Source organism: Brienomyrus brachyistius, chromosome 3, assembly GCF_023856365.1.
Source record: "Brienomyrus brachyistius isolate T26 chromosome 3, BBRACH_0.4, whole genome shotgun sequence".
Taxonomy (NCBI): Eukaryota; Metazoa; Chordata; class Actinopteri; order Osteoglossiformes; family Mormyridae; genus Brienomyrus; species Brienomyrus brachyistius.
The window spans coordinates 16,829,848-16,856,899 of record NC_064535.1 but is presented as its reverse complement, the minus strand read 5'-3'; the positions used below and the strand labels follow the sequence as shown (position 1 = coordinate 16,856,899).

At 43.7% G+C, this 27,052-nt stretch overlaps 1 protein-coding gene across 1 annotated transcript in view; it reads right to left on the bottom strand.

The window, feature by feature from the left end:
* Positions 1-1,414: 1,414 nt before the first annotated feature.
* The window catches only part of ret (ret proto-oncogene receptor tyrosine kinase), a 31,711-nt gene continuing 6,073 nt past the window's right edge, over positions 1,415-27,052 (bottom strand). Inside the window, exons 2-20 of the mRNA XM_049009016.1 lie at positions 12,209-12,454; positions 11,474-11,764; positions 10,940-11,178; positions 10,351-10,546; positions 10,002-10,201; positions 9,428-9,710; positions 9,054-9,185; positions 8,805-8,915; positions 8,456-8,566; positions 7,702-7,958; positions 7,324-7,471; positions 6,933-7,040; positions 6,311-6,525; positions 5,823-5,945; positions 5,316-5,386; positions 4,708-4,845; positions 3,720-3,819; positions 3,376-3,523; positions 1,415-2,270 (exon numbers count right to left, since the gene is read on the bottom strand). Coding sequence (XP_048864973.1) covers positions 2,113-2,270; positions 3,376-3,523; positions 3,720-3,819; positions 4,708-4,845; positions 5,316-5,386; positions 5,823-5,945; positions 6,311-6,525; positions 6,933-7,040; positions 7,324-7,471; positions 7,702-7,958; positions 8,456-8,566; positions 8,805-8,915; positions 9,054-9,185; positions 9,428-9,710; positions 10,002-10,201; positions 10,351-10,546; positions 10,940-11,178; positions 11,474-11,764; positions 12,209-12,454 — 3,275 coding nt within the window. The 3' untranslated portion in view covers positions 1,415-2,112. The remainder of the gene's footprint in view (positions 2,271-3,375; positions 3,524-3,719; positions 3,820-4,707; positions 4,846-5,315; positions 5,387-5,822; positions 5,946-6,310; positions 6,526-6,932; positions 7,041-7,323; positions 7,472-7,701; positions 7,959-8,455; positions 8,567-8,804; positions 8,916-9,053; positions 9,186-9,427; positions 9,711-10,001; positions 10,202-10,350; positions 10,547-10,939; positions 11,179-11,473; positions 11,765-12,208; positions 12,455-27,052) is intronic.

The following is a 27,052-nucleotide window of genomic DNA, read 5'->3' as shown; positions in this document are numbered from 1 at the left end:
AGGGTTGCCCGTGCTCCCGAATCCATGTCCATCTAGAAGCAAAGGCTTATCCGCAATTATAATTACCATAATTAAATCACCGAATTTTCAAGCGGTTTTATTTTGTTTGGAATGTCAAACGTGGTCAACTAAAACTGAAGGTTTTCATATTTACAATCTAAAGTACACAGTAAATCGTACTTCTATTCCAAATGAACTTCCATCCATCCATCCATTTTCTAAACCGCTTATCCTACTCTGTCGTGGGGGGTCCGGAGCCTATCCCGGAAGCAATGGGCACGAGGCTGGGAACAACCCAGGATGGGCGGCCAGCCCATCGCAGGGCACACTCACACACCATTCACTCTCACATGCACACCTACGGGCAATTTAGCAACTCCAATTAGCCTCAGCATGTTTTTGGACTGTGGGATGAAACCGGAGTACCCGGAGGAAACCCCACGACGATATGGGGAGAACATGCAAACTCCGCACACATGTGACCCAGGCGGAGATTCGAACCTGGGTCACAGAGGTGTAAGGCAACAGTGCTAACCACTGCACCACCGCCCCCCCAAATGAACTTACCCCATGGAATTTTTTTTAAGGAGATTCTATTTTCTTAGTGCCAATAATGTTACTATATGCATTTTAAATAAGAAATAACAACATATTAATAAATTATATCTTAAACATATTGTAGCACTGGTGGGGAGCTTGTCCCAGCATGCACAGCGCGGAATTGTAAATAGCCCTTGTTGTGTTTTTGTTAATATTAATAATCGCATTTGCGATCGCATTTGATTGTCGCACGTGTGTTTGCCCGTGTCTTGTGTGTATTTAGCGTATGTAAATCTCCCACTGTGCGTGCATCTTGCAGTTCGTTGTCTGACAACCTTGTGTTTCCAATCCGTGACTTTCGTTCGATGCTCGTTGGCTGCTTGTCATAGTCCTTTTCGGGTCTGCGAATAAAAAGCGTGATTTCCCCAGCAAGCATGTTTCCACGTTTCTCTCTGCTCCTGCAAAGCCTCAGTCCGCCTGAGGCTGCAATATTCCATGGACACAAAAGTGAAAATGTATATATGTAGAAGGATGTGAGACAGCACTCTGCACCCCTGTGTGAAACCTGTCATCATGAACACACTTGGCTTTTGCCCTTTTTCATTTTCACTCCTCTGCTCCATCTGCACCTTCTTGTTTATGCCATGGCATTTGGAGAGTCACAGCCAGCCAAGATGCCCTTAAAATGTTCCCCTGGGAATGGGAAGGGCTGAAGCCCGAAGTTTTTGCCTCAAGACACAAAGTGAACACACAGATACTAACCAAGGAGGAGTACACTAAAATAAATGATGTTTCTTTAAGGCACAAACCGAGGAGGAGTTCACTAACATAGGTAATGCTTGTTCAAGGCACATACCAAGGAAGAATACACTGGTTTGTTCATGGCACATACCAACATGTATTTTCATTCTTTATTGACTGTAACTCAAGTTATAACAAGATAATGAGCTATTACACCAACTTGATTTGTTATAATCACTTGTAGCCCAAAGAACACTGCAAGTAATTAAAAACTAAATTGCAAAAAGGTCAGAAGTCAGCTTTACTCAGCACATGTTGGTAACCTATTTCCTTTGGCTTCGAAATATTAATCGTTAGACATCTGACATTGCTCGCGTTATGAAAACATTCCTACTTCTGGTTTCGTCTGTCAGATTCTTCAACAAATATAATTTTTGAAACATGATCAAAAGAAAAGCTGAATTTGCACTTCATTTGCAGACAAATTTGCAGATGGTGGTAAAGGCGCTCCCTTTGATTCCTAACAGTAGTCATGAGCTTCTGAGCCAAATGCTGGCTGCTGTAGGCATTTGAAAAGCACACAGGTGGCTGAAACACAGTAGCATTGACACACCACATCATGCAGAAGTACAAGAAGGCATTGAGGTATAGATCAAGACAGTGATAATTTGCTCAAAGCCAAACCTTCCTGGCAGCAGGTGGAGCTCTCTGTCTAAGTACCCGTGGTTCAGAAATAAAAGGGAACCATCTTTAACACCACACAGCATATATACATTTGTATATAGAAATATATACATCTACACATTGGAGATTTGTTAAATTTGGTTTGGTTTAACTGTCAAACTTGTCCATAAATTTCGCCGTTGAAGGCGAGACCATCCAGTTTGCATAAACACTATCATTGGCATATCTTGTAAAGACCGGGTTAGTGCCATCAAGCCTGGTGAGCAGAACTGGGCTCTTCTCCGGCCAGTTGGGGTATGACATGCCTAAAAACAAGAACACATCATTTTTCCTGCACTGCGGAATCACGCTGCAGAGTGCAGACAGTAAGGCTCTCAAAGGAAACCCTGGCTTTGGTGTTAAAATCTGCTCAAGATTTGATACTCGAAAATGCTATGCTAATGCAAGTCAGACAAACTGCCTGCAAATTGCTTGATGATACAAACATGTCATTAGCAAAAAAAATCTTTCACACACTGATAATATACAGTATAGTTTTCACTTTGCTGGATTAATTTCAATGTCTTTTCTCATGCAGGTAAAACAAAGACTACTCGTGCTTTCCCTACAAATAATGCCTGTTCTCATGAAAGACTTCTTTCCAGGAATGTGTGACATAAAGAGCACATTTCAGCCTAATTTACACAGATACACAGATATTTCTTTAGCTGCCTGACAGGTACTAGAATTTTCTAAGCCAGAGTGATACATTCCTAGGAAAATTCCTCAAGTCAGTGATCTGTTTAAGAAACACCCCCATCCACAATACTGGAAGGGTTCTCTGCTACAATCTACAGGACATGCGAGATGTGAGCTACACAGCAAACATATAATGGATCAGTTAATATTCGTCAAAGACTTGTAACACCCCCAGCTGGGTCTCACGGCATTCTACAAAATGTTACCAAAGCTTGAGTTTAATTGAAAAGCCTTACTGTTTAAAGTGTGCAACCCAACAGCAAATGGCCAAACTAATTGATCAGGGATCTGCTGCACATGTGAACTATTCTTTTCCCATAAAATATGGATGGATGGATTACTATCAAAATAGCTCTTTGTCAAAAGCTTAAGTTTTACTACAAAGCAAACTTTTTACATTAGCAATTCAAATGAAAACAATTCCTAAAATGATCCGTTACAGAAAATGTTAAAATTTTTAATCAAAATTTTCAGCTTACATGAGAAGCAGGTCCAGATTAATCCTTCTTCTGCATAATCAATCACTGAATAACTTGTTTATAAATGTTCATAGAGTTGCAAATAGCATGCCATGACCACGGTCATTGATCCAATAAAAGGTTAATCACAAATGCCAAGAGCAGAGCAGCACCCTTGTGTTTTAAAATCGGGTAAATGCATGGGAAATTCTACCATAGAGCTTGTTCTCAATCCATGTGGAAGGGAGTGTGCGGGGTAGTGGGGAGTTATTACAGTCCACCAAAGGAGTGTCCTCTTCGGAGAGTGCATCGTCGTACAGCAGTGAGTCAGCAGGCGTCGAGGCTGCCAGGTCCAAGTAATCCTGTCAGATCGAAAGGGAGACAAGTCATGCAGTACACTGTAGAAGAAAACTGAGTAGAGTTGTATATGTGTCTGTACATTTTTAAAGGAAACCAGTGTACTTTACTGCCCCCACTGGCAGTGCCAGGTTCTGCACTCTGTACCATATGTTAATGCTTCGGCACGCCCATGTCTGCAAACATAGGCTCTGCTCTTACTCTGCTTTTCACCATCATCTTTTCCAGTTCCTTGCTGATTTCTGAGAAAGTCTGCCGTTTGTCTGGCTCTTGCTTCCAGCACCGAAGCATCAGGCTGTACCTGCAGGTACACAAGTGTGTGAGGGAAAGACTGAATGCTACAAGAGCATGGCAGGGTGTAAGTGCATGGGGGTTGTATGAGGGGCCCGCTTTTCATGTACGCTGGCTCAGGTTTCATCCTGTAGGACTGTTTAAGGGCTGTGTTAGGACTGTGTAAGCACTTAGTGTATGAGGGTTGTGTCAGCGCTGTGTTAGTGAGGGCTGTGACTGCACTCGGTGCATGAGGGCTGTGTCAGCACTCAGTGTGGGAGGGCTGTGTGAATGCTGTGTAAGCAGTGCATGAGGACTGTCAGAGAGCCGTGTCAGCGGTGCATGAGAAGTGTGTGATGGCTGTGTCAGCAGTGGGTTAAGGCTGTGACAGTAGTGTGTGACGGCTGTGTCAGCAGTGGGTTAAGGCTGTGACAGTAGTGTGTGACGGCTGTGTCAGCAGTGGGTTAAGGCTGTGACAGTAGTGTGTGAGGGCTGTGTCAGCAGTGGGTTAAGGCTGTGACAGTAGTGTGTGAGGGCTGTGTCAGCAGTGGGTTAAGGCTGTGACAGTAGTGTGTGAGGGCTGTGTCAGCAGTGGGTTAAGGCTGTGACAGTAGTGTGTGAGGCTGTGTCAGCAGTGGGTTAAGGCTGTGACAGTAGTGTGTGAGGCTGTGTCAGCAGTGGGTTAAGGCTGTGACAGTAGTGTGTGAGGGCTGTGTCAGCAGTGGGTTAAGGCTGTGACAGTAGTGTGTGAGGGCTGTGTCAGCAGTGGGTTAAGGCTGTGACAGTAGTGTGTGAGGGCTGTGTCAGCACTCGGTGCACGAGGGCTGTGTCAGTAGTGCGTAACAGCAATATTAGCGCTGCATGAGGACTGTGCCAGTGCAATGTGAAAGCTGTGTCAGCATGTCGTTGTGTAACTTACATTTCCTCTGTGCAATTCTCAGGTCTCTCCATCCTATAGCCCATCTTGAGGAGGTTGAAGAGCCGTTCAGGGGCGATGCCAGGGTATGGGTTACCCCCCAGGGTCACGATTTCCCAGAGCAACACCCCAAAGGACCAGCTGAGAGGAGAGTGAGAAACAGGGTCACTGCTGCACCCTGCATGATTTGGACACACAGAAACACTCAAAGATACACAGGGTCACACATGGACATATGGGGACATTAAGGAATACTCAGAGACACTTTGGGACACACAACGTAAGACAGGGACTGACTAGGACACACAGGGACATGCAGGGACACTCAGGGTCACACAAGAACATACTGGGACACATGGGAATACTAAGGGATATGCACTGTCACACAGGGACATGTGGATACTGAGGAAAACACACTATATTATCAATATAGTCTTGTTCAGCTATATAGTTTAGCCATTGCTGAGTATTCCTAGCCACCTCATTAAGAGGATTTGAAATCAAATGTAAACATAATTAAATATGACTGCATTTCCTTTACTTGTATCAAAAGGGTACTGTGATTTGTACATTACTCTTTTACTTATATTCCTCTTTTTTGGAACACTTACACATCACTCTGTGTGGTATAAATGTGGTCAAACAATGACTCGATGGCCATCCATTTCACTGGGATCCGACCCTGATCAAAAGAAAAATTTACAACAGGAAAATTGAAAGTATAATGTTGCAACCTACAATGCTAGTACAATGTTCATTCTGCTGTGCACCCTCTCATATCCCTCCATTCTTTTGATAAATGAGTTTCTTAAGGGAACAGCAGTTAGCTAAAACATTCTGAAATCTACTTTATTTACACACTTCAAGTTACACTTCAATCAGTCTCATTTGTATAATCTGGTAATGTATGGTTGCAGATGACAAGTGTCAGGCTGGTTTCATATGTTCCTGTGTGAAGATTTTGGCTGTGACTTTTGAAAGTCCAGAAAGAAATGAAGATTTGTGCATCCATTTATTTGCCCAAAGGACTACACTCTAAGCACCGATGCTATGCATTAAATGAATGGTACAAAACACAGGTATGTCCAACACAGAACATGCAGGGGAGGTTACCTCACCTTACTCCTCTTCACATAGGAATCTTCCTCGTACACATCCCGTGACAAGCCAAAGTCAGAAATCTTCATCTTGCGTCCCTCTGCCACCAGAACATTCCGTGCTGCCAAGTCTCGGTGGACAAGCTGTACAGGGGTAATATGCAGGAAGTTTTGTTATAGACCTGCCAGGGGGGGGTCACACTGGGGGACAAAAGTTTCAGCTGGTGGCGTGAGATAAATACAGAGCAACCAAATTAGAAGAAGGGCATCAGGTCCAAGCATCAGTGATGAGCAGTTTTAAGTAAAAGAGAGATCAGAGGATATGAGGAGGTGATTTGGGAAGCAGACCATGAGAAGCTGGCCAAACAGACTTGAGGAACAGACATGGGGAGCAGATACGAGGAAAAGACGAGGAGTTAAGTTATGATAGGTTGCAGGTGGGGTGGGGTAGGGTCATGAAACAGGCTGGGGCTTCTTGTTCTAGAACAAGTCCCCTCATCTCACGGCACCTTCATTTCGGCCAGGTATGCCATGCCCCTGGAGGTCTGCCAGGCGAAGGAAATGAGGTCGCCCATGGTGAGCGCCCGCTCGTCTGGGTTCTCCAGGTAGCTGGAGTTGCGGTTGCCGTCACCACCCACGTAGCTCGAGCCCACCTTGCGGCTCTCACGCAGGAAGTTCCTCAGAGAACCGTACTTAGCATACTCCACGATGAGGTAGAGCGGGCCTGGCATGAAAGAGCAGCCAGTCAACATGTCGCACACACTTGCACGTGATCTCCCGTGGGACCAACTGAATGACCCAAGGTGGGGATAACTTCACATGAGTTTCTGTGATCTCCATGTTTATGTGCAACCCAAGGACGAATCCCCTCAGATACAAAACCCACTGGATTACAGACCAGTGAAGGTATTAGAGCTGCTTGTGTGTCAATTGTGTGTCATCTGTTGTGTCAAACGTTACAACTGTTATGTGTGTGCGCTGCTCCTCTGTGCCTTTTAAATTGCCCCTCGGGGACAAAAAAGTTTTCTGAATTGAATTTAAAAAAAAGAATTGAATTACTGAATTGAATACTAATTCACTCACACCTACGTGATTTAGATTAAACGTGACATCACGCGTAGGGGACCTCACCATCTTGGCTGCAGGCTCCGTACATTTTAATGACGTGTGGGTGGTTGACCTGCTTCAGCAGGGTGAACTCTGACAGAAGGTCTCGAAGCTCACTTTGCGAGGCATTTTCTGTTTCAAGCAAGGTGGAACAATGGAAAAGTCATTATCATGTTTATGTTTTCAGGGTGATACATTCAATATCAAATCTCCAGAATATCATTTACAAACAAATCAGCAAAATGCACATCACACTTCTGGCACCATTGTGCCAGGAGAAAGAAGATGATATTTAACTGGATTATGTACTTTGTATGATTCATTTGATAGTTTTTAAGAACAATATTTCAGTATGTACAAATACCAGCAGCATACGAAAATGTCATAATGTCATTCCGGGTATGGACCCTCCTACCTTTCAGCATCTTCACAGCCACTGTGGTGTATCCAGCTTTTCCCTTCAGCCGGAATGCCGTTCCCTTGACGACTTTACCAAACTCCCCTTCTCCCAGGGTTTTTCCCAGGACTAAGTTCTTTCGTGGGAATTCCCACTTTGGATCTTCCTGTAACCATATTATATAGTCATCTAGTCAACATCTTAGCACACAAAGTTTGTATATTCTGTAGAAAAACCATCCTGTATTTTGGAATTTTCACAAATTTCTACTGGGTGTTTCTAAACATTGAAATACCTACAATCTGTGATGTCAGGCAATGCTTATTAATTGTTCCAGGGCAGCAAATTGGCTGACTGATCGAGGGATCAAGCAGTGAGAAGTTGTGTGCATCTTACCGGTATCTTGAAGGTATCAATGGCCACCTGGTTTTCCATGGATTCCAGAGAAGGCCGTCGGACATTGTTGGCTGAGAAGCTGATGGGGTAGGCCTGGGCGGGCCGGCGGAAGGACATTTCGGCGGAGGGCTTTGGTGACTTGGGGGAGCTTTTATGGTAGCGGTGGATAAAGTAAGAGGACAGCAGCACGGAGATGATGAAGGAGAGGAGAAGCGCCGTGGCAACCACTGTCTTACAGACGTCATCACACATGGACTCTGCATGGAACGAAACAGAGGCTGAGGGTGAGAGCCCACAACACGTACAACACATGCTTACCTAAGATATGGCACATGCATGACTAACATATGGTACATGCCTACCTAACACACGGCACAGATTTACCTAACACATGGCATAGGTTTACCTAACACAAGGCATAGGGTTATATTACACATAGCACATGCATACCTAACACATGGCATAGGTTTACCTAACACATGGCATAGGTTTCCCTACACACGGCATAGGTTTATGTTACACATAGCACATGCATACCTAACACAAGGCACAGGTATACCTTATACACAGCACACATTTATCGAACACTTCACAAATCTACAAGGCGATAACCATCCTTTAATGATGACTGATTAATAATGTACTGTTTAATAGGTAATGCATTTCTAGGTAGTAATATTTAATTAGTGTATTGAATGTAAATACGATTTAATTAGTTCGCTGGCAGTCAGTAACCTTTAATTAGTTCTCTTACCTTCTACATTGTCCATCTCACAGAAGCAGTTATCTGCACAGTAACAAGTTCCATGACCAGCCTTGATGCCGTACAGCATCCCTCGTTCATGGCCACCAACGATGGGCTTATCTGAGCTCCGTGACGAGTGAAGCACAGACAGGAGACCATCAGTATACACCATGCAAAACATCACCGTCTGGTCACGAGCAAAAGGTCCATGGCACCAAAGCATCAGTTACAATAATAATAATCTGAATAATCATTAAACATGATTGTGCTGTTTTACAAGTGCAACATATCCATCGCTCAGTTCTAAATGCAACTTAAATGCATCAGAACCTTGCAGTTCAGGTACATCTGATCTCACCTGTGCAGTCCTGGGGGCATATTGCTAAGTCTTTGCTTTCGACGATGTCACAGTACCCATCCGGGCAGGTGCTGAGGTCCGGAGAGCAGGTGGAGTAGTTCATGGATATTACTGGGGTGTGAAAACATGCATATGAGAGGTGACAGTCTAACACCAGTGCATGCTGGACTGCATGTGTTTTACAGGTTCATAGGGTCTCTGTGCACACCATGCTGTGTACATAAATGAAGGGCCAGCCCACTTTTGAACCTTTGTCGACGCTTTGCCTCCACTGACACCTCCCGGTAGTTGCCCCCAAGCCACTGCAGGCTTCACATGGTCCCCGGCGCCGCTGCTTGGCACAGGACAGCGGACAGTCACGTTCCAGGCTCTGCTTTTCTCCTGGACATCGACATGGAATGAACACGGATGGTTAGAAGCATCAACAGCCAAGCTGTGTACAGAACAAAAACCACAACATCAACTGGATAACAGTCCTGAGCGGGGCGAACACCAGTATATTTCCAGCAGAGAACCTCGTCCTGTTAGGTCTCACCGGCTCTGTATGAAACCTGAGTAAAGAGAGATTTCACGTGGCAGGTGGTCACCCAGGGCAGCACACTAATCATGGGGCAGGCACCTGCCTTTATCGTAGAACTCCACCCGGAGCCTGGCTTCAGCCTGCAGCTGGCTCAGCTGCTCCTTGGCCACCACCATGTACTGCAGGCTTTGGCACTGTGGTTGCCACAGTGCCTCTGTATGGTTGAGGTACAGCACTGCCCAGATGTCCGTCAGGCTCTGCGCAATGCTGACCATGGAATGGCATACTCTTTCCACAGATGAGACATTATCATCCTCCATGGCGAGCCGGTAAGTGATGTTGATCCCTTGGAATTTCAGACAGTTGTCGATGCAGACTCTACTGATCTGGGGGAGAAAGTTACGATTTGAAACATAAAATGCTAAGAGGTTCTGGGAGCTTCATGTGAGATCAGGACAATCAAAAGCCTCTTGCCTGTTTCTGTAATAATTCAGAATTCATACTGTATTCTACACTATTGTTAGGTAGCACAGCCTGATTCAGGAATGTCATTCTGCTGAATTACATCAAACAGGGGGTAGATTTTAAAGGTATGTGAGTTTAAAATATGTAAACAAACACTAGGATGAATTTCTTGTGGTGCTCACAAAAAATGCTAATATTCCATGACGTATTACCTGTGCGTAAGGGGCAGATCTACGGGATACAGGAAACTGATACAGGGGGTTGGTAAACCGGATGGACACCGGTAGGATGGTAACATTGAAGTGAAGCATCACAGTTCCCTCTGACCCAGGAAAGGTAGTGTCATTGACTAGATAATCCAACAGGAAGGAGCGCTTCTCTGGTACTGGAATGTTCTTATTTAGAGCCAGGCCTGGAATTGGTATTGATGAAAACATGGGTTTGGTTTAAAAAGGAAATATCTGCATTAACAAGGAAGGTATGGAAAGAACAACCTTCAACAGATTAACCTTTAGTGCTGAATAATCTGGTAAATTGAAATGTGAATGGCGAATTACTCACGGTATTTATGAATAGTCCCACGTACGTTGCCAAAGATTGCTTTTTCCTCAATGAAAGAATGCTCCACAGAAAACATTTCCTTAATCCAGGAGTCATTTGTCTTCATACTTCCAACAAATTTGTTGTGACTCTGGTCTTTGGGGTATATTGGTGTTGTGTCTTTATCATAAACCAATAAATTGCCAAACTGGGAGCCCTGAAAAAAACATTTAATCGGTCCATCAGAGAAAGTACCAGTAACTCAAATGCCAGGGGCGTATAGCAGAAAAACAGAAAATGATTTCTGTCCTTTAAGTCCTCGGTTTGAAGAATCTGAGTGGGAATGTCAGCATCACAGCATGCGACAGCAAGTCTGAGGCTCATCTGCAGCTCATTGCAGGTCTCTGATCAGGACAACCTCTTCATGTAAAGAATCAAAATGATGACAATAAACTGGGGTATGGTAATGTGATGAAACGACAGGAAGGTAATTCTTTTTGAAGAGTCATAATTAAAGGGACAGCGCTGGTTTCCATTTGGCACAAAGTATAAGCTGTCCCCAAAGTATGTGCCTTGGAGGACGGGAGGATAGCACAAGGGACCAACTGACCTCCATGCGATTAAACTCGATCCGCACATCCTCTGTGTCTGTGCCGTTCACATAGGGGGCACTGTCATCCTCGTCATACACATTCACCAGGACTGGCATGGACATCTCGTGCACCTTGGACTCTGTGGTCACTGTGCAGACTAACAGCAGCTCGTGCACCTCCTTCTCCTCGCGGTCCAGTGACCTGGTCACCACCAGCTCAGAAGTGTTCTCATTGATGAAAAATGGGGCGGAAATATCTATACCACGGAATGACAGCACACAGCGAATCACAATTTTATTTTTTTTACCTGTTTCCCTCTTTAGAGTTTCATTCCTCCTAATCAGAGCGATACTTCAGCTGAACATTTTGTATTAAAGTGACTCAGAAAAGGTTTTGAAATGACTACACTATAATAAAACAACCGAAAATGAATAGAAACAGACCATACATGACAGCGTCCTGTTACTTACATAAGGATTGTTCATCATTAAATAATCTCCTCCAGTTAGCTAGTCACATTACAGCCACAGAGATGATGCATGATGGAATACCTGCTTCCAGGCTGTATGTGATGGTAAAATTAGGACAGAGATCTTGAAAGGTCAGGCGCCTGAGCTGCCGGAAGGGCCCAGACCACCGGTTCTCCTTGATGTGGGGGCTGGCATCTTTCTCAGGGAAGCACATCTTTATCAGATTCTGATGGTCACAAGGAGGCGCTGTATTGATGAAGGTGAGGATGATGTTCACAGTGGGGCTCCAGAAGCAGCTCAGGTTTTGTTGGGGCTCATGGGTGACCGTTGCTTTCAGACTGAGCCGCTTCAGGGACACGGTGAGGCTGCTTGCTAATGAAGCAACAGCAGAATCAGTAACATCTACAGCGAGGCAACCAGAGGTGGGTGGTTCAGGCCCATAGAATAAAAGTCGAGACCAAGATTTTGCTTCAACCACCCAGTTGAGTACTCAGTGACCGTAACTCTTTATATTCAACTGTTTGGTTGAAACTTTTACTCTGTGGACCTGAATTACCCACCTCTGCAGGAAACATCAGGCAGGCAAAAGTGTGAAAACGGAGACAGTTTTAATCCTTGAACTGGAATCACTATTACTGACCAGCTGGTTGTCTCTAATAACGTTGAAGTTAAACATCTAAACAGACTGATTTGCACATCAGAGTAACTTATAAACTCTAAAGGAACTGCTTGCCACACATGAGCTGCTAATGCCCCCATCTGAGACCAGCATGATGTCTGTGTCTGGCAAAGAGGACAATTTCACATCCAACTCACATGGCAAACTGAAGTCACTGGAGTCCAACGTCTTGTTTAGTGACAGGATGCCTGTTCTCTCATCCAGGTGGAACCAGGACTTGTAGGGATCTTTATTCAGTGGGCTGTTAGGGCACAGGTAGAAGTGGGGCCTCTCGGTGTCGGTCTCGCGCAGGCCATGCAGCTGCAGCAGGGGGGAGCCAGCTGCCTGGCCCACGTACACACTCTCAAAGTACTCTTTCTGTGGGAAGTACAGTGCGGAAGAACCTGCCGAGAGAAGCGTTTCATCAACACAGCTTCGGATGCGTGAGGAACCTCTGAAGTACACTTTCTCTGCCCCTCCTCCCTGTGAATCTATACGGATACTGCAGCATTTGATGGCAGCATCTGATGGTTCCTCACAGAAGATGAACCTGCAGAGTTCATGGACCCAGCTAGTAAGGTTTACACATGAACTCAAGGGTCTGCTTCTCACATCAGAAGAAAAGTCAATGAGCATCCTTTAAAGAAGTCGGCATCTAGGCCACATTCATTATAATGTTAACTTGTCGCACTGGGTCATGCATGACAGATGACGTCGGCCTGCCTCCCTGAATCGATTACCAAAATGCTCAATAAAATGGTTTGTGTTTCCCCTTGAGTTCACCTTGGCAAGTTTAATTACCGACTATAATACAGCGCACAAATGAATCATTACTTGCTGAGGCCAGGGGCCGATCCATCACGCAGGTTTACTGGAAAGTGGAGATGTGTGCAGGCATACAGTAATGAGACCCTTATTGCCTCCCTCCTTGGGCCAGGGGGCAGCCATTTAGGGAGCACACTAATGTCATTACCAGAGAGCAAAACAAGATTTTCTATTTCTGTTGGTGCAGTTGTGGCTTGGGTCCTGTTTCAAACATTGATTGAATTTAGCTGTGCTTTGGATGACAAAAATCTATGCACCGTGTATGAAATATGACCACTGTTCACATGCTTTTCTCTGCTACACCCGCATTCAAAACCTCACTGTTTATTAAAAGATGCAAGAGGAACTGTCTTGCAGAGACTTTTGGTACAATGCCTTATGGCTGTACAAGGATCTCATATATTTCTCATAAACATACTAAAAGACATTATGACTGTACATGGTTCTTCAACTAAACAGAAATAACTATTATTTCAGCAGATAAGAAAAAGTGATACATATGATTAAAAACATCCCACTAATGAACTATCTGCAAATCAGAATATTGTGATTAAGGTAAAAAGGGAGAAACTGTTTTCAGCCTTTCGGGTATAAACTGAATGCACAAAGACTCGCCAGGAGAGGGGGACACATCCTCAAACTGAGCCAGTATACAAGCGGTTCACACACACTCAAACGGCTAACTAGTACTGCGCACAGGTACCTGAACAGGGGGCGAGGCTTATGCTTAACAATTCAGAACAACAAATGTAATGTGGTAATATTTACTAAGTGGGTCCGTGGAATTCTCTTAATTTACCAGGCTTGTGCCAAATGAAACGTGGAATATGGGGACCGTATATGAAGCAGGGAAGGCAGCACAAGTGATTGCAGAAATGAAGAACCTGTGAGCTGGGAGGAGCGTGACCTGGGTTGAACAAAGATGGTACACTCAGACTTCCAGATTGAAAAGACATCCCTGCCTCGGTCCCGCATCAAGCCTGCGAAGTCCATTATCTTTAAAGTAAGTGCTGCAGTCTGCAGCCGAACTTGGGCATTTCCATAAAAAATGTTCAGGCTGCTCTCGATAAACACAAGAATGCAGGATCGATAGTGAAAAGGAAGCTGGTGGCCATTGAACTAAAGACAGTGTTTGTGAGGAGCTGCTCAGTAACCATCCACTGGAAACTCTGGCAGCTGGCCAATCAATATCAGTATCCCTCGTTTTTTTAACCTAGAAGCAGGACATTGATTTTTAACTGGCTACAGCTCAGCATCTGATTAAAAGAGGCTGACGTGGTGTAGTGTAGCATACAGCAATTCTGTACTAGAAAAGTGAAAAAGGAATAAGTGTTTTTTGGGAAATGATCGAGTGTTATGGTGACCTGCTGTAGTAAAAGCACATGGTGGCTCATTCAGGCTCGTGCAGCCTTTAATCACTGCACTGATGTCTTGATTAAACAACTGCAGGAACATTTTTGTCCATCCTGATCAGGTTAATGGATTAAGAAACTCAACAGAAATATACCACAGACATAATAAACCTAGTATAGTTCGCTTTTCTTATGTTCATATGTCAGTGTTTGTATGTATGTTATTTTTCAAACATACACCAATGCATTGCAGTAAATTTTGTTTGATCTTGTGACTTTCAGATGTACTGTAGGCAACACTGGAGCAACCCCAACTGAACCATGAAGAATAAATTTCCAAGAATGCTGATCCATACCACAAGCGGCACAGACCATAGGACGTAATGGATTAGTCACTTGATATGAGAATTGCACTGATGTCATTTCAGATCGTAATGTTTCATTCAATTATGTCTCAAGCTCATCTCTTGGTCATGAGGATGATGTGTAGCACAGCTGAAAGTGGCACTAGTTCAAAGATAACTCAGGAGTTTCTGAATTTCCAATATCCCTTCTGCTGGAAGGGCCTGGCAGTGTGCCACAGCATGTGGGGGCTCACACCTTATTCAACATGCTACTCAACACCGTACTCAGCACTTTACTCAATGTTACTCAATACCTTACTTACATCCATGTTTTGGGTCCCTGTCAGGTGTCTGGGCGGTTTTTCAAAAATGAGTGGTTTGTCCAGATTTAGTGCTACAAACCGTATTGTAAGTTAAAGTGTAATACAGAGTGAAAGAAAAGGCACCAATTTTCAATATATAACAGTCACTTAGTATCACCACACAGTGTTTGCAAGGCTTGTGCACACCTTAACTTTAAAAATTAAACAACACAGACATCCCTACGTGTCATGCAGATCACGAGTAACATCAGGTTACAGAATCCATTGGCACTTTCACACTTAATTTTTGTTTTTATGTGAACAGTGAATCACATCAATTGCTTAACAAACTTCAGCTTAATGTTTTGTAACTTTTGTTGAAAAAGACTGTATACATGTAAATGATGTCAATTTGGAGTAGACTGTAAAACGAGAGTTAACTGTAAGGTTACCACACGTGTGATTTTCCCCGGACACAAGTTTTCATTTAGCAAAGTAGTTAGCGAAAACTCATTAATACTCATAACAAATGTCCTACCCGATTGGCCAGTGAACGTAATAAATCAATATTCGTGTGCTACCTAATTGGTTGGTGAATGCAAAAACTCATTAATATTCTGATCCCTGGACATGTCCTCTTTTTCGTCTCACCAAATATGGTAGCTCTAGGGTTAAGAGTTAAAGGTTAGGGTTAGGATTAGACTGAGCCAATTCTAAAAGTAAGTTACCCGGTCACCAGGGTAAATGTTTAACAAATAAGATGCATCATTCTTCACTGTTCTTCTATTTTTCATTCAGTGATTATTACCATTGCTGATATATAGTTTGGCACTTTATTTGTTTCTCATATTTTATCATAACATGGTATATTACCATAACATATGAATATAAAAGAAATTCCTAACGTCTACTTTAACAGTGCATTTCCTGTCTTTGGGGTTCAGGTACACAATCTCCTCTGTGGTCATTCTAGAGCCAAGGGACAGGCTGACAGAGTGATATGGGGAGCTTAACGCCCAGCTCGGTACTGTAGGGAAGGATCCCCATATCAGGGATCAGAATATTAATGAGTTTTCGCATTCGCGTTTCGAATTCACCAACCAATTAGGTAGCACACGAATATTGATTTATCACGTTCACTGGCCAATCAGGTGAAGGATCCGTCTCATACGCTATGCCTCAATGATCATTGGAAAATAACTTGTCAGGACCTATGAAAAACACAGGTTTTAACCCCCTTGGGACACGATTTAAATCAATATCTCCTTGTCCGTATACAATTATACAAATTATACTGGATTATAATGAAGCATGTAGTGGTAAGCTGACCCCACTGTACGTACATTATGACTGTGGTAACAGATCAGGATCAGGACTGTGGATCCTGGTGTGCTGGTATAGGGAAGAGGCCAAGAAACTGCAGCTGTGAAGTTTTGTTAATGAACTAATAGTTTGTCATTTTAATTACTATATCTCTTAGGGAGTGTCTGCACAGGCTACCAATATTTTGCTGTGTGTTTTGGGAAACAAAACATTTTCAAAGTGTTTCTGAGGAACCACATTAATGTAACCAGGAGGTATTTAAGTAGAAACCAGAGCAATTAAGTCATGGAGCGGGTTCAAGTGAAACTTCAAACATTGACCTGGCTAGAAAAGACAAGAAAGAAACCACAAACAGCTTAAAATGGGCCCAAATAAAACTATAAACACCTGGCTAGGGTTGCAACAGTACGAGATTTTCACATTATGACAACCATCTCGGGAAATATTCAATTCAATTTTATTTATATAGCGCTTTTAACAACAGTCATTGTTACAAAGCACTTTACATTTAACCGGCCAGAACCCCACCAAGCAAGCCTGAGGCGACAGTGGCAAGGAAAAACTCCCTCTAGCAGGAAGAAACCTTGAGAGGAACCTAGACTTGGAAGGGTACCCCATCCTCCTCTGGGCGACCGGGGAGCATGAAACTGCATTTATACTGAAATATCATGGTTTCATGGTATCATGGTAATTCACAATTATAACTACTACTTATGGGCGTTGCCGTCATTAAATCTGAGGGGGACGTGTCCCCCTCACATTTCACAATTATTCATTTCGACCCCCCCATTTTTAACATGAAATATTAGTTTTATGCCAGTGTGTCACCCCCACATTCAAAATGCTTGTGATGCCCCTGCTACTACTACTACTACTACTACTACTACTACCACTACTACTACTACCACTACTATTATTATTATTATTATTATTATTATTATTAATATTATTATTATTATTATTGATAAGATATAATTAGTTACTTAAAGAAATTAAAACAAGGATTATTTTCTTTAAATGAATTCTTTATCATCACTGAAACATGAAACAATAAAAAAAAAAATTATGTGTAAAAAGTGTTCCTTGTGTAAAAATAAGAAAACTGTACATCTTCTGTTTGAAGAAAATAAATTAGGAGGAAAAAAGAGTAAGATATTTTTTAAAAAGTAATCTCTCTTTGGATAATAATCAATAAAACATGATGATATCAAGCTAAACATACATTATTAATCTAATATATCATATCAATGAAACAATTCTTATCTAGCAAAATATGGTTATATAATATGGTTATAAACCATGAAACATCACTGTCGAGCTAAATATACATTAATCTAATAAAACACGTTGGTTAAACTATCAAGCTTAATGTAACCAATTTTTAAATAATAATAAAAACACATTTTTAAAACCATGTGAAAACATATATTATTGATGTAAATGCTAGCTGAAACGTTCTTTTTGATCCCACCGATTTGGAGTGATATACATATGGCTACAACAAATGCAAAATATACCACATTTCATATTACAGTTCAGAGTGAGCCAAAGTATAGGCTAATAATTGCTATTACTATGAACTATATGGGTTTACTGTAAAATGGCAGGATGAATGGATCAGCCAGAAAATGTAATGTGTGCTCAAAAATGCATGTGCAGATATCAGGCAGGTGCTATGGATCAGGTAGTGACATGGTGGAGAAGATTTCACATAATGGCATCAGTTGCTGAGTCTGACATGGAGTTGAGGAGTAAAGGAGATGCACATGCACAGGTGAGAGTCTTCGTCCATAATAAGCAAATGCACATTGTATAATAACCATCAATTTTCATACCATGATCAAGTCAAGTTTTTAATTTTTAGGTTTTAATTTCAGTCATATACACTGTATACAGTGAAACAAAACATTATTCCTTCAGGACCAAGGCGCACAAAAAACGGAAGGACGGAAAAGAACACTGGACTAAACAGTGCAATTTACAGGATACGACAACATACAGTGCAATTGCCAGTAGCAACAGTAGTAACCGTCCTGGTTTGAGTGGATATTGAATGAATAGTATTAATGCAGATACAGTATTACAACCTGTACTATATTTTAGCAAAAAGACAGCAATAAATAGTAATAAAAGTGGAGAAGTGCAAACAGTAGCAACAGGACAGGGAGTGTGCAGTATATAATAAATGGCAGATGAAATACAGATTGTGATTTATTTCTGGTTCAGAAGTCTGAAGGCCTGAGGGAAGAAACGGTTTCCTATCCTGGCAGTGAAGGTTCGTATGAAACATACAGAACCTTTTGCCAGACGGAAGAAGGGAGAAGAGGATGTGGGAGGGGTGTGTGGGGTCATCCACAATGCTAGTGGCTTTGCGGATCCAGCAGGAAGTGTAAATGTTTGCGACAGAAGGGAGAGAGACCCTGATTATCTTTTCTGCTGTCCTCTCTATCCTCTGTAGGGTCTTGCGGTCCGAAGCAGAACAATTCCCATACCAAGCCGTGATGCAGCTACACAGGGTACTCTGTATAGTTCCTCTGTAAAAAATGGTGAGAATTGAGGGGGGTCCTAAGTCTGCACAGGAAATAGAGATGCTGCTGGACTTTCTCTGTGATGGAGCTGGTGTTGAGGGTCCACGTGAACTTCTTCCTGATGTGAACACCAAGTAACTTGGTACTCTGGAAAATCTCTACTGGGGATCTGTTGATGACATTGGGTATGACATTAAACTGCATCTGGCCCTGCAGGCGGTCCTCCAACTTGCAGAGAAAAATTTTGGAGGTTTGTGGCAGGATTGGCACTCCAGCCACCGTAAAGCAACTCAGAACTCGATACCCTTCTGCTTTCCAAAGGAGTAGCTCTGCTGCAGCCACCCAAAGGAAGGCTGCATACATTGTGAAGGGGATGGGGGAAAACCTTCAAAAGTCTCATCCCTGGAAGAGTCGAAAATGTCGAAGAGCTAATAGGGTCAGGCCCATTGGGGATTGGGCTGAGGCATCACCTGCTGCATGGCGACACTTGGGTCCCAGTCTGAGGCAGCCCATCCAGGTAGGTGCATGGAACATCTTGTATCTCCAGCGAGATGACCATCTTCCTCTACTGTTGGGGGAGCTTCGTAAACTCCACATTTCTGTGGTGGCATTCTCTGAGGTACGCAGACCGGGGAGTGGCCTGATCTATGTAGGTGGGTATACCTACTTTTGGTGTGGTTGGTCTGATGATTGCCATACTCCTGGAGTAGCTGTTGCTGTAGTGGATTGACTTCTCCTGATGGTGTCTGATGTCACTCCTTTTAACAAGCATATTATGAGACTCAGGCTAAGGGTGTCTTGTCTGTTGTCTCATTGTATGCTCCAACCGTGATGAGGGAGACATTTTGCTTGCAACTTCGCTTGGTGGTTGATGGGTGCCCACGAGGTGACAGTCCTCTGGTCATGGGTGACTTCAATGCAGCCACTTGCATTGACAGGGCTGGCTTTGAGGATTATGCCGGCCCCCATGAGTCTGGAGACCGGCATGAGAGTGGCTCCACATTCCTTGACTATGCGAAAGGTCGGGGGCTGCTGGTCACTGGATCATGGTTCCATTGCCCTGAGCTGCATCGTTGGACTTCATACTCCAATACTGGTGGTGCACTGAAGGAGACTGATCACATCCTCGTGGGCAGATGCTGGAGGCTCCTGCAGAACTGCAGGGTCTACAGTAGTGCCCAGTTTGTGAATTCTGACTGCAAACTTGTTCCTACTCTGTAGATTCAGCTTAGATCCAGCAGGCTAGCACCTTATGGCACATTGGACTTAGCCAGACTCCAAGATCAGAATGTTTCTGATGAGTTTGCACGCAGTTTCTGTGAGGAACTTGCAGACTTGAGTGCAACTTATGACTAATGTGGTGTGGGAGACCTTCCGTGATAAGACCCTGAATGTTGCTGAGAGTTGTGTTAGTATTGCCAGTGTTCCTAGAAGGACATATTTCATCTCGCAGGGCACCCTAAATATTATCAAGAGGAGTTGCAGTGCATGACTTTGTGGCAACTCCAGTCTTTACCGGGAGCTGAGGAGGAAGGCTGTGATGGCTCTGAGGGGAGATAAGGAGGTGTTTGTTAGATGAATCTGTGAGCAGGTGACGCACCACCTGTGGTTTAGTGACCCATGTCCTGCTTATAGAGGAATTGAAGCATTATGTACATCTGAACCTGTTCCTCTGAGACTTGCAGTCAGGACGGGTGATGGAACTGTCCTTGTGGATGACACTACAATTGTGGGGTCAACTTCTTTGAGCAGTTGCTTAAAGCTGATCCTTTGGATAGGATGTTGTACATTTCTGGGTCCACAGTGTGAACTACCCAATCTCAATGAAATTGCATGGGTGGTGAATCAGCTGGGGTTAGGGAAGGCCACAGGGATCTGTGGTATCCGGGGTGAACTTCTCCAGGCTGGTGGTAAGGCTGTCCTCCTGACATTGCAGACAATCTTTGCTTCCATTTGGGAGTCAGGCATCATCCCAACTGACTGGAAAACAGGACTTGTAGTCCCTATCTGGAAAGGGAAGGGTGATCAGGGGGGATGACACTGCTCTCAGTGCCGGGTAAGGTCCTTTCTAGGGTCATGCTTAACAGGATCCATGATCACTTGCTTGTCTATCAGCAACCGGAGCAGTCTGGTTTTACCTCTAAAAAGTCTACCATCAACCGGATGGCTGTGGCAGATGGATGGCCATTTCCAGAGTGTGGGACTGCACCATGTATCTGCCTCAGTGGCCTCCAGATGGGATCACAAGGAGTTTTGCCATGTGGTGGGTGTGGCAACATCAGCGCATACTCTCAAACCTGACCTGTCCTGGAAAGTGGTCACGGCATGCTCTCCTGAAGTCAACAACCATCTCCTTAGTCTTTTTCACATTCAGAGGCAGGTTGTTAGCTATTGCACCTCCTCTCTGTACGCTGCCTCGTCACTCCCACTGATTAGAACTACCACATGGTTTGAGCTGTACATTGCTATACAGTCATGGGTCATCAGTATGAACAGCAGAGGGCTGAACACATGGCCCTGGAGGGCCCCTGTGCTCAGGGTGATGGTACTGGAGATGTTCCTGCTGATCCTGACTGATTGAGGTCTCCCATTCAGGAAGTCCAGGATACAGTTGCAGAGGAAAGTGTTCAGGCCCAGTAGTCTCAGTTTTTCTGTCAGATACTGAGGTATGATTGTGTTGAATGCTGAACTGAAATCTATAAACAGCATTCTCACATAAGTGTCCTTTTTGTCCAGGTAGATGAGGGCCAGGTGGGGGATGCTGGTGATGGCATCATTTGCTGAATGGTTGGGACAATATGCAAACTACAGGGGGTCCAGTAAAGGCTGCAACTGACGAGCCACTTGAAGAAATTCATGATGATCGGTGAGTGCGATGGGATGTTAATCGGTGAAGCAAGACACTGGAGACTTCTTTAGCATGGGGATGATGGTGGTGGTTTTGAAGCACGTTGGAATGACAATGGGGCTCAGAGACATATTGAAGATATCTGCCAGCTGGTCTGCACATTCCCTGAGCACTGGACCAGGAATGTTCCGTGGGTTGACTCTGAGCAAAGTTCTCCTCGCATCAGCAGTGGCTTGGCAGAACACCTGGGGCCTCATGTATAAACGGTGCGTACACACGAAAATGTTGCGTACGTGCATTTCCATGTCATAAAAACGAAACTTGGCATACCGCTACGCACATTCTCACAGCAGCTCCACACATGGCGTACGCACGTTTCTGCTCGGTTTTGTAAACGGACGGCTCCCAGTGGTAAGTCATTGCTACTGTGGTTTCCAATACACCGACATTAATAAAGCTGTATACAAATGTCCAGCACCTGATTTTTTATCAATTTGTAACAATAAAACGGTGCAGAAAATGACTGAACTATTACAACTACCATGGCAGCTCTTGCGTTATTGGAAGACATAGCTTATGGAAGAAGAGAGCGCGCATTCAGGGATCATAGTGATTTCTTGGCCCATGATGATGATTGGCTTCTAAGTTGATTCAGATTTTCAAGAGCAATCATTTTGGAGCTGTGTGCTGAACTGGGGCCAGCATTACAAAGGCAGACGATGAGGAATTGAGCTATACCCGTTCCTTTACAAGTTCTGTCCACTCTCGGGTTCTTAGCCACAGGTGCTTTTCAGTGAGAACTTGCGGACCGATTGGGTATTTGTCAGTCAACACTAAGACGTGCCATGCCAGCTGTATGGGATGGCATAAACTGCTTGTCACCCACATATATAAAATTTCCTTACACTGTGGTTGAACAGGCAAACACTAAAGCGCAATTTGCAGCGATGTCCAGTTTTCCCAGTGTAATCGGAGCCATCGGCTGCACGCACTTGCTATAAAGGCACCTTCAGAGAACGAATTTGCTTATGTAAATCAAAAGCACTTTCACGCTATTAATGTACAAATTATGCGCGATTCGAACATGCGTCTCATTAATGTTGTGGCTAGAAGGCCTGGCTCAACCCATGATTCGTTCATTCTCAGAAACAGTAGTGATGGAAACAAACTTGAAAATGAGCTGGTATGTGATGGCTGGCTGCTCGGTAAGAAAATTTTTCCCATTTTATAATTTGGCCCAATATTGTAAGCTTTGTTTGATTTAACCATTTGACAATTCCTTAGTGGACAGTGGGTACCCACTGAAGTTGTGGTTTCTCCCGCCGCTCACAAACCCACAGAATGAACAAGAGCGGAGTTATAATGATGCCCCCCATTGTCGGGCTCGGGCACTGGTAGAGCGTACTATAGGTCAGCTTAAAGGCCATTGGCGCTGCCTGGACAAAACCGGTGGGGTGCTGCTATACAGTCTGCAAAAAGTGTCACATTGTACACGCATGTAGTGTGCTGCATAATCTGGCACAAAATCGTATCTTGCCGGTATCTGAGGAGCTTAGGCAAGATGAACCTGAGCCACCAAATTTTCTGCAAAATGGAACAGTGTTACAACCTCTTTTGAATGTAACAGCAGCAATGTAAAACAGGTAACCAAACACCGCATTTATTTTTTAACTAACTCTTTTAATGTGTTGTTAATCATGCAGCGTATCATTTAGATGTTTTAATTCATTAGTAACATCTCTAAGATCATTCACGATTTCTTTTTGTGACTGCAGCACAGCTTCTGTTAGCACACAGCCGGACGGTCGCCCCCCCGATTTCTGAGGCACGGGAATGTGTGCAGCCACCGCCCAAAGATGTGCTCGGCACAGCAGCACCATCACTGCCTGTGTCGTCCTCGGCATTGGGGGCACTGGGGGCACCTCTAGTACTATTGTGTGTAAGAATAAACAAACAGAATAAACAAAAGTAACACCGCATCTGCGCCCTACTTGTTTTCATAAACATGCAAGTAATTCAAACAAGTATGGTGCGAGAAAAACTCACCCGCGCTGACATCGGAGTCCCCCTCACCCACAGGCAAAATTCCTGATAAAAGTGTTTCCCCAATCAACTCGTTGCTCTGTCAGCTTTCATTTATTGCTAATGTCATTACTTAAACCACCAAATAATATCACTTTCCTTTTTGCAATTCCTGTTAAAATGACCTCCACTTCGCATTTGCTGAAATACGTCTTTTTCCCACATGGTTTATCCATTGTTGTTCAAGAAAAACACATAACAAAGCGGGTATTTATATATATTTACATATGCAAATATACATAATTATGGGCGGGTCGGGGGGCTGACTGTGGGCTTGTTCACATGCGTAAAATTTCACGCTGGATTTGGATTTTTTTTTGCATATGCACATTCATAGTTTTGTCCGTATGCCATGTTTTAGTGTGAATTCTACGCACGTCGTTATACATGAGGCCCCTGGTCATTGGGGGGAAGGGTGATCTTCATTGCTGCCGCGTCATTCTGTGTTTCAAACTATGCATAGAAGTGATTTAGCGTTTTTTGGAAGGGAGGCCTCACTATCACAAGCAGGTGATGTCCTATAGTTGGTGATGGCCTGGATGCCCTGTCACATGCGTCATACGTCCCCAGTGTATTGGAACTGACTGTGGATTCTCTGAGCATGTGCACATTTTGCCACTCAATATTAAATATTTACCTCTGCAGTCATTCATGGGTTCTGGTTGGGGCATGTGACAATGGTCTTGGAGACACTAACATCATCAATGCACTTGCTGATGTAGCCAGTCACTGATGCTGTGTACTTCACCAGGTTGGTAGAGCCACTGTTGGTTGCAGCTTCCCTAAACATGTCCCAGTCAATGTGCTCAAAACAGTCCTGAAGATGATGAGATGGCTCTTGGGGGCCAAGTTTTCGTCTGCTTCAGAACGGGCTTGGCACATCTGATAAGTGGTCTATATGCTGGGATCAGCATAACAGAAATGTGGTCTGAGTAACCGAGGTGGAGGTGGGGTCCCCATGAAAAGCAGGGTTCCCAAGGTCTATGAAATCAGTATACCACTGCAACCCTACTCCCAGTCTGCCTAGAATGGGTCTGAATGAAACTGCAAACACCTGGCCTACCTAAAACGGGACCAAAAGTGTCCATAGACAACCGGCCCGCCAAGAACAGGTCTGAATGAAACAGCAGACACTCAGCCTACCTAGAAGAGATCCAAATGAAACCACAAACACCTGGCCTACCTAAATTAGGTCAGAAAGAAACCACAAACACTGGCTCGTGTAGAATGGAGCCTGAGATGCCCCGAATGGTGAAGAAGTAGCGGATCCATTAGAATTTCAGGAAGCCTTTCAGGCAGCTGACAAACAGACATGTCTAAGGACAAGTGACATCTGGGAAAACAGGTGACTGCCGCTGTGTAATTAAAACCTCCCTGTTCAGGCTCAGGAGGAGCAATAATTAAAAAGGAAATAAAAGAGACTAAGGCGTTTTGTGAGGGAAGTAAAATTTCTCTTTACAGGACCAAATTATTTAAGAGAATACCTTCATGAAGGACCACCAGCATAATATCAAACATACATTGTTAAAATATTAACGTATAAATATTTAGTGGAGCACACAGGGATTATGTGAGCGTCAACAGAGGGGAGCAGGTGGATATTAACGCAAGCACATTACTGTAGCAAGGACATGAAATATAAATGGGGAGCCCCACTGTGAGGACACTATATGTGGTGCTGTGGGAGCTGCACTTGTGGACAAGGTGTGATTTATATACTGGCGTCTCATGTGGGAGCGTTAAGGGAACAGACAGACTAGAATCTATATCGCCATCGGCATTTAATTAGGCAAGCAAATGGCCTCAGTGTTGCTCCTTATTCCAGCCGACGCATGTCATGTGCTGAGGGCCTCGGCCTGACAGCGCACAGGAGAGAGGAGCCAGTTCACCGTTCGCCATTAATACAGGTTAAAAAGCAACCTGTGAGTGACGATAAATGTGCACCGTGCGAGGAGACCAGCGAGATTGAGTCATTTCTAGTGAAAACACTTTAGGAAATAAGGGACTGCATTTTCAATTATGTTAAAGGATATTCCGTCGCAGCAAAAAGGGAATACCAGAAGATTTATAGGGCATTCGTAAGCAAGCAGACGGGTGACCTCAAAATGAAATGCATCAAACGGCTAAATTAAATACAAAACTAAAAACAGAGTGCCAGCCAGCCACTGCAGATTTATTGCAGTGGTCCTGTTGGTTTCTGATAAATAAATGGGCACACTAGAAAAAAATCCCAAAGCATTAATGGCTGATACGTGTCTTCTAAATAAGAGCTGTTGACTGAGGATGACATTGGTCAGGGTCATGATCACAGACAGGCCAGTGTGATCTGCTGCTCCAGCATGTTGGCAAATGAGGCATGTGTGTGTCTCTGTGCTGTTTAACTGATTACTGTTTCACAGCCACCAAAATATATGGGAGGCCACAAATATTATTACTTCTTTTCAACACCATTAACAAGTTAACTGAAGATTAATTAAATATACAGCTGTGGAAAAATCAGGAGGCCACCCTATATTTTTAAACAAATCTACATTTTTAAATCCGGTTTCAATCGTAGTTCTGCTGGCAGAAGGCTACACTGAGCAGCAGATTGCTTCAAGGTTCAGACTTTCTAAGACAGCAGTACACAAGAATAAGGGGAAACGGGAGACATTGGGAATGATCAGAAACCAACCAGATAAAGGCCAGAAACAACTTTCTAACGCCAGAGATGACCGTTAACTTATCCGACAGTTTCTCATGAATCACATCAAGTCACCCTCAAAAGGAATGAGAAACATTAAGGTGCAGGTGTGAGGTTCACTTCTAGGACAGTTTGTATCAGGCTCCGAGAAGCACGACTGAGGTCCCATAAAGCAAGGAAGAAGCCCTTCATTAATGAGAAACCGAGAAGAACCAGGATGCAGTTTGCAAAGAAAAAATATATCATTCACAGACGCACACCCATAAATTGAGAAATGAGTGAAACAAAATAATCTGTGGTCTCTCAATTTTTTCCACGGCTGTATTTTTGCAAGCCAGACATGAACAAAGATTAACATGGTCTGAGGCTGGGAACAAATCACATTCCATTTTTCAATATGGGATGATCCAGCAAGATTCAGGATGGGTGGCAACAATAGGTTTTAAAAGTTATAGTCAAACATAATTGGATGAGGCACCTTTTTAGTAGCAGTCCCTGGACTTCAGCCTGGGTAAACCCGTGCATTAAAAAGCCCCTGTCTCTCTCCTACACAACATTAGTAAGATCTGGTGGAGAAAACATCAAAATATCACATACAATAATAATAATAATAATAATAATAATAATAAAATAAAAATGTTTCCCATAGAAATTGATTATTATTATTATTGTTATTATTATTTGTCATGCCCGGCTCGTCCGATCCTCGTGTGTG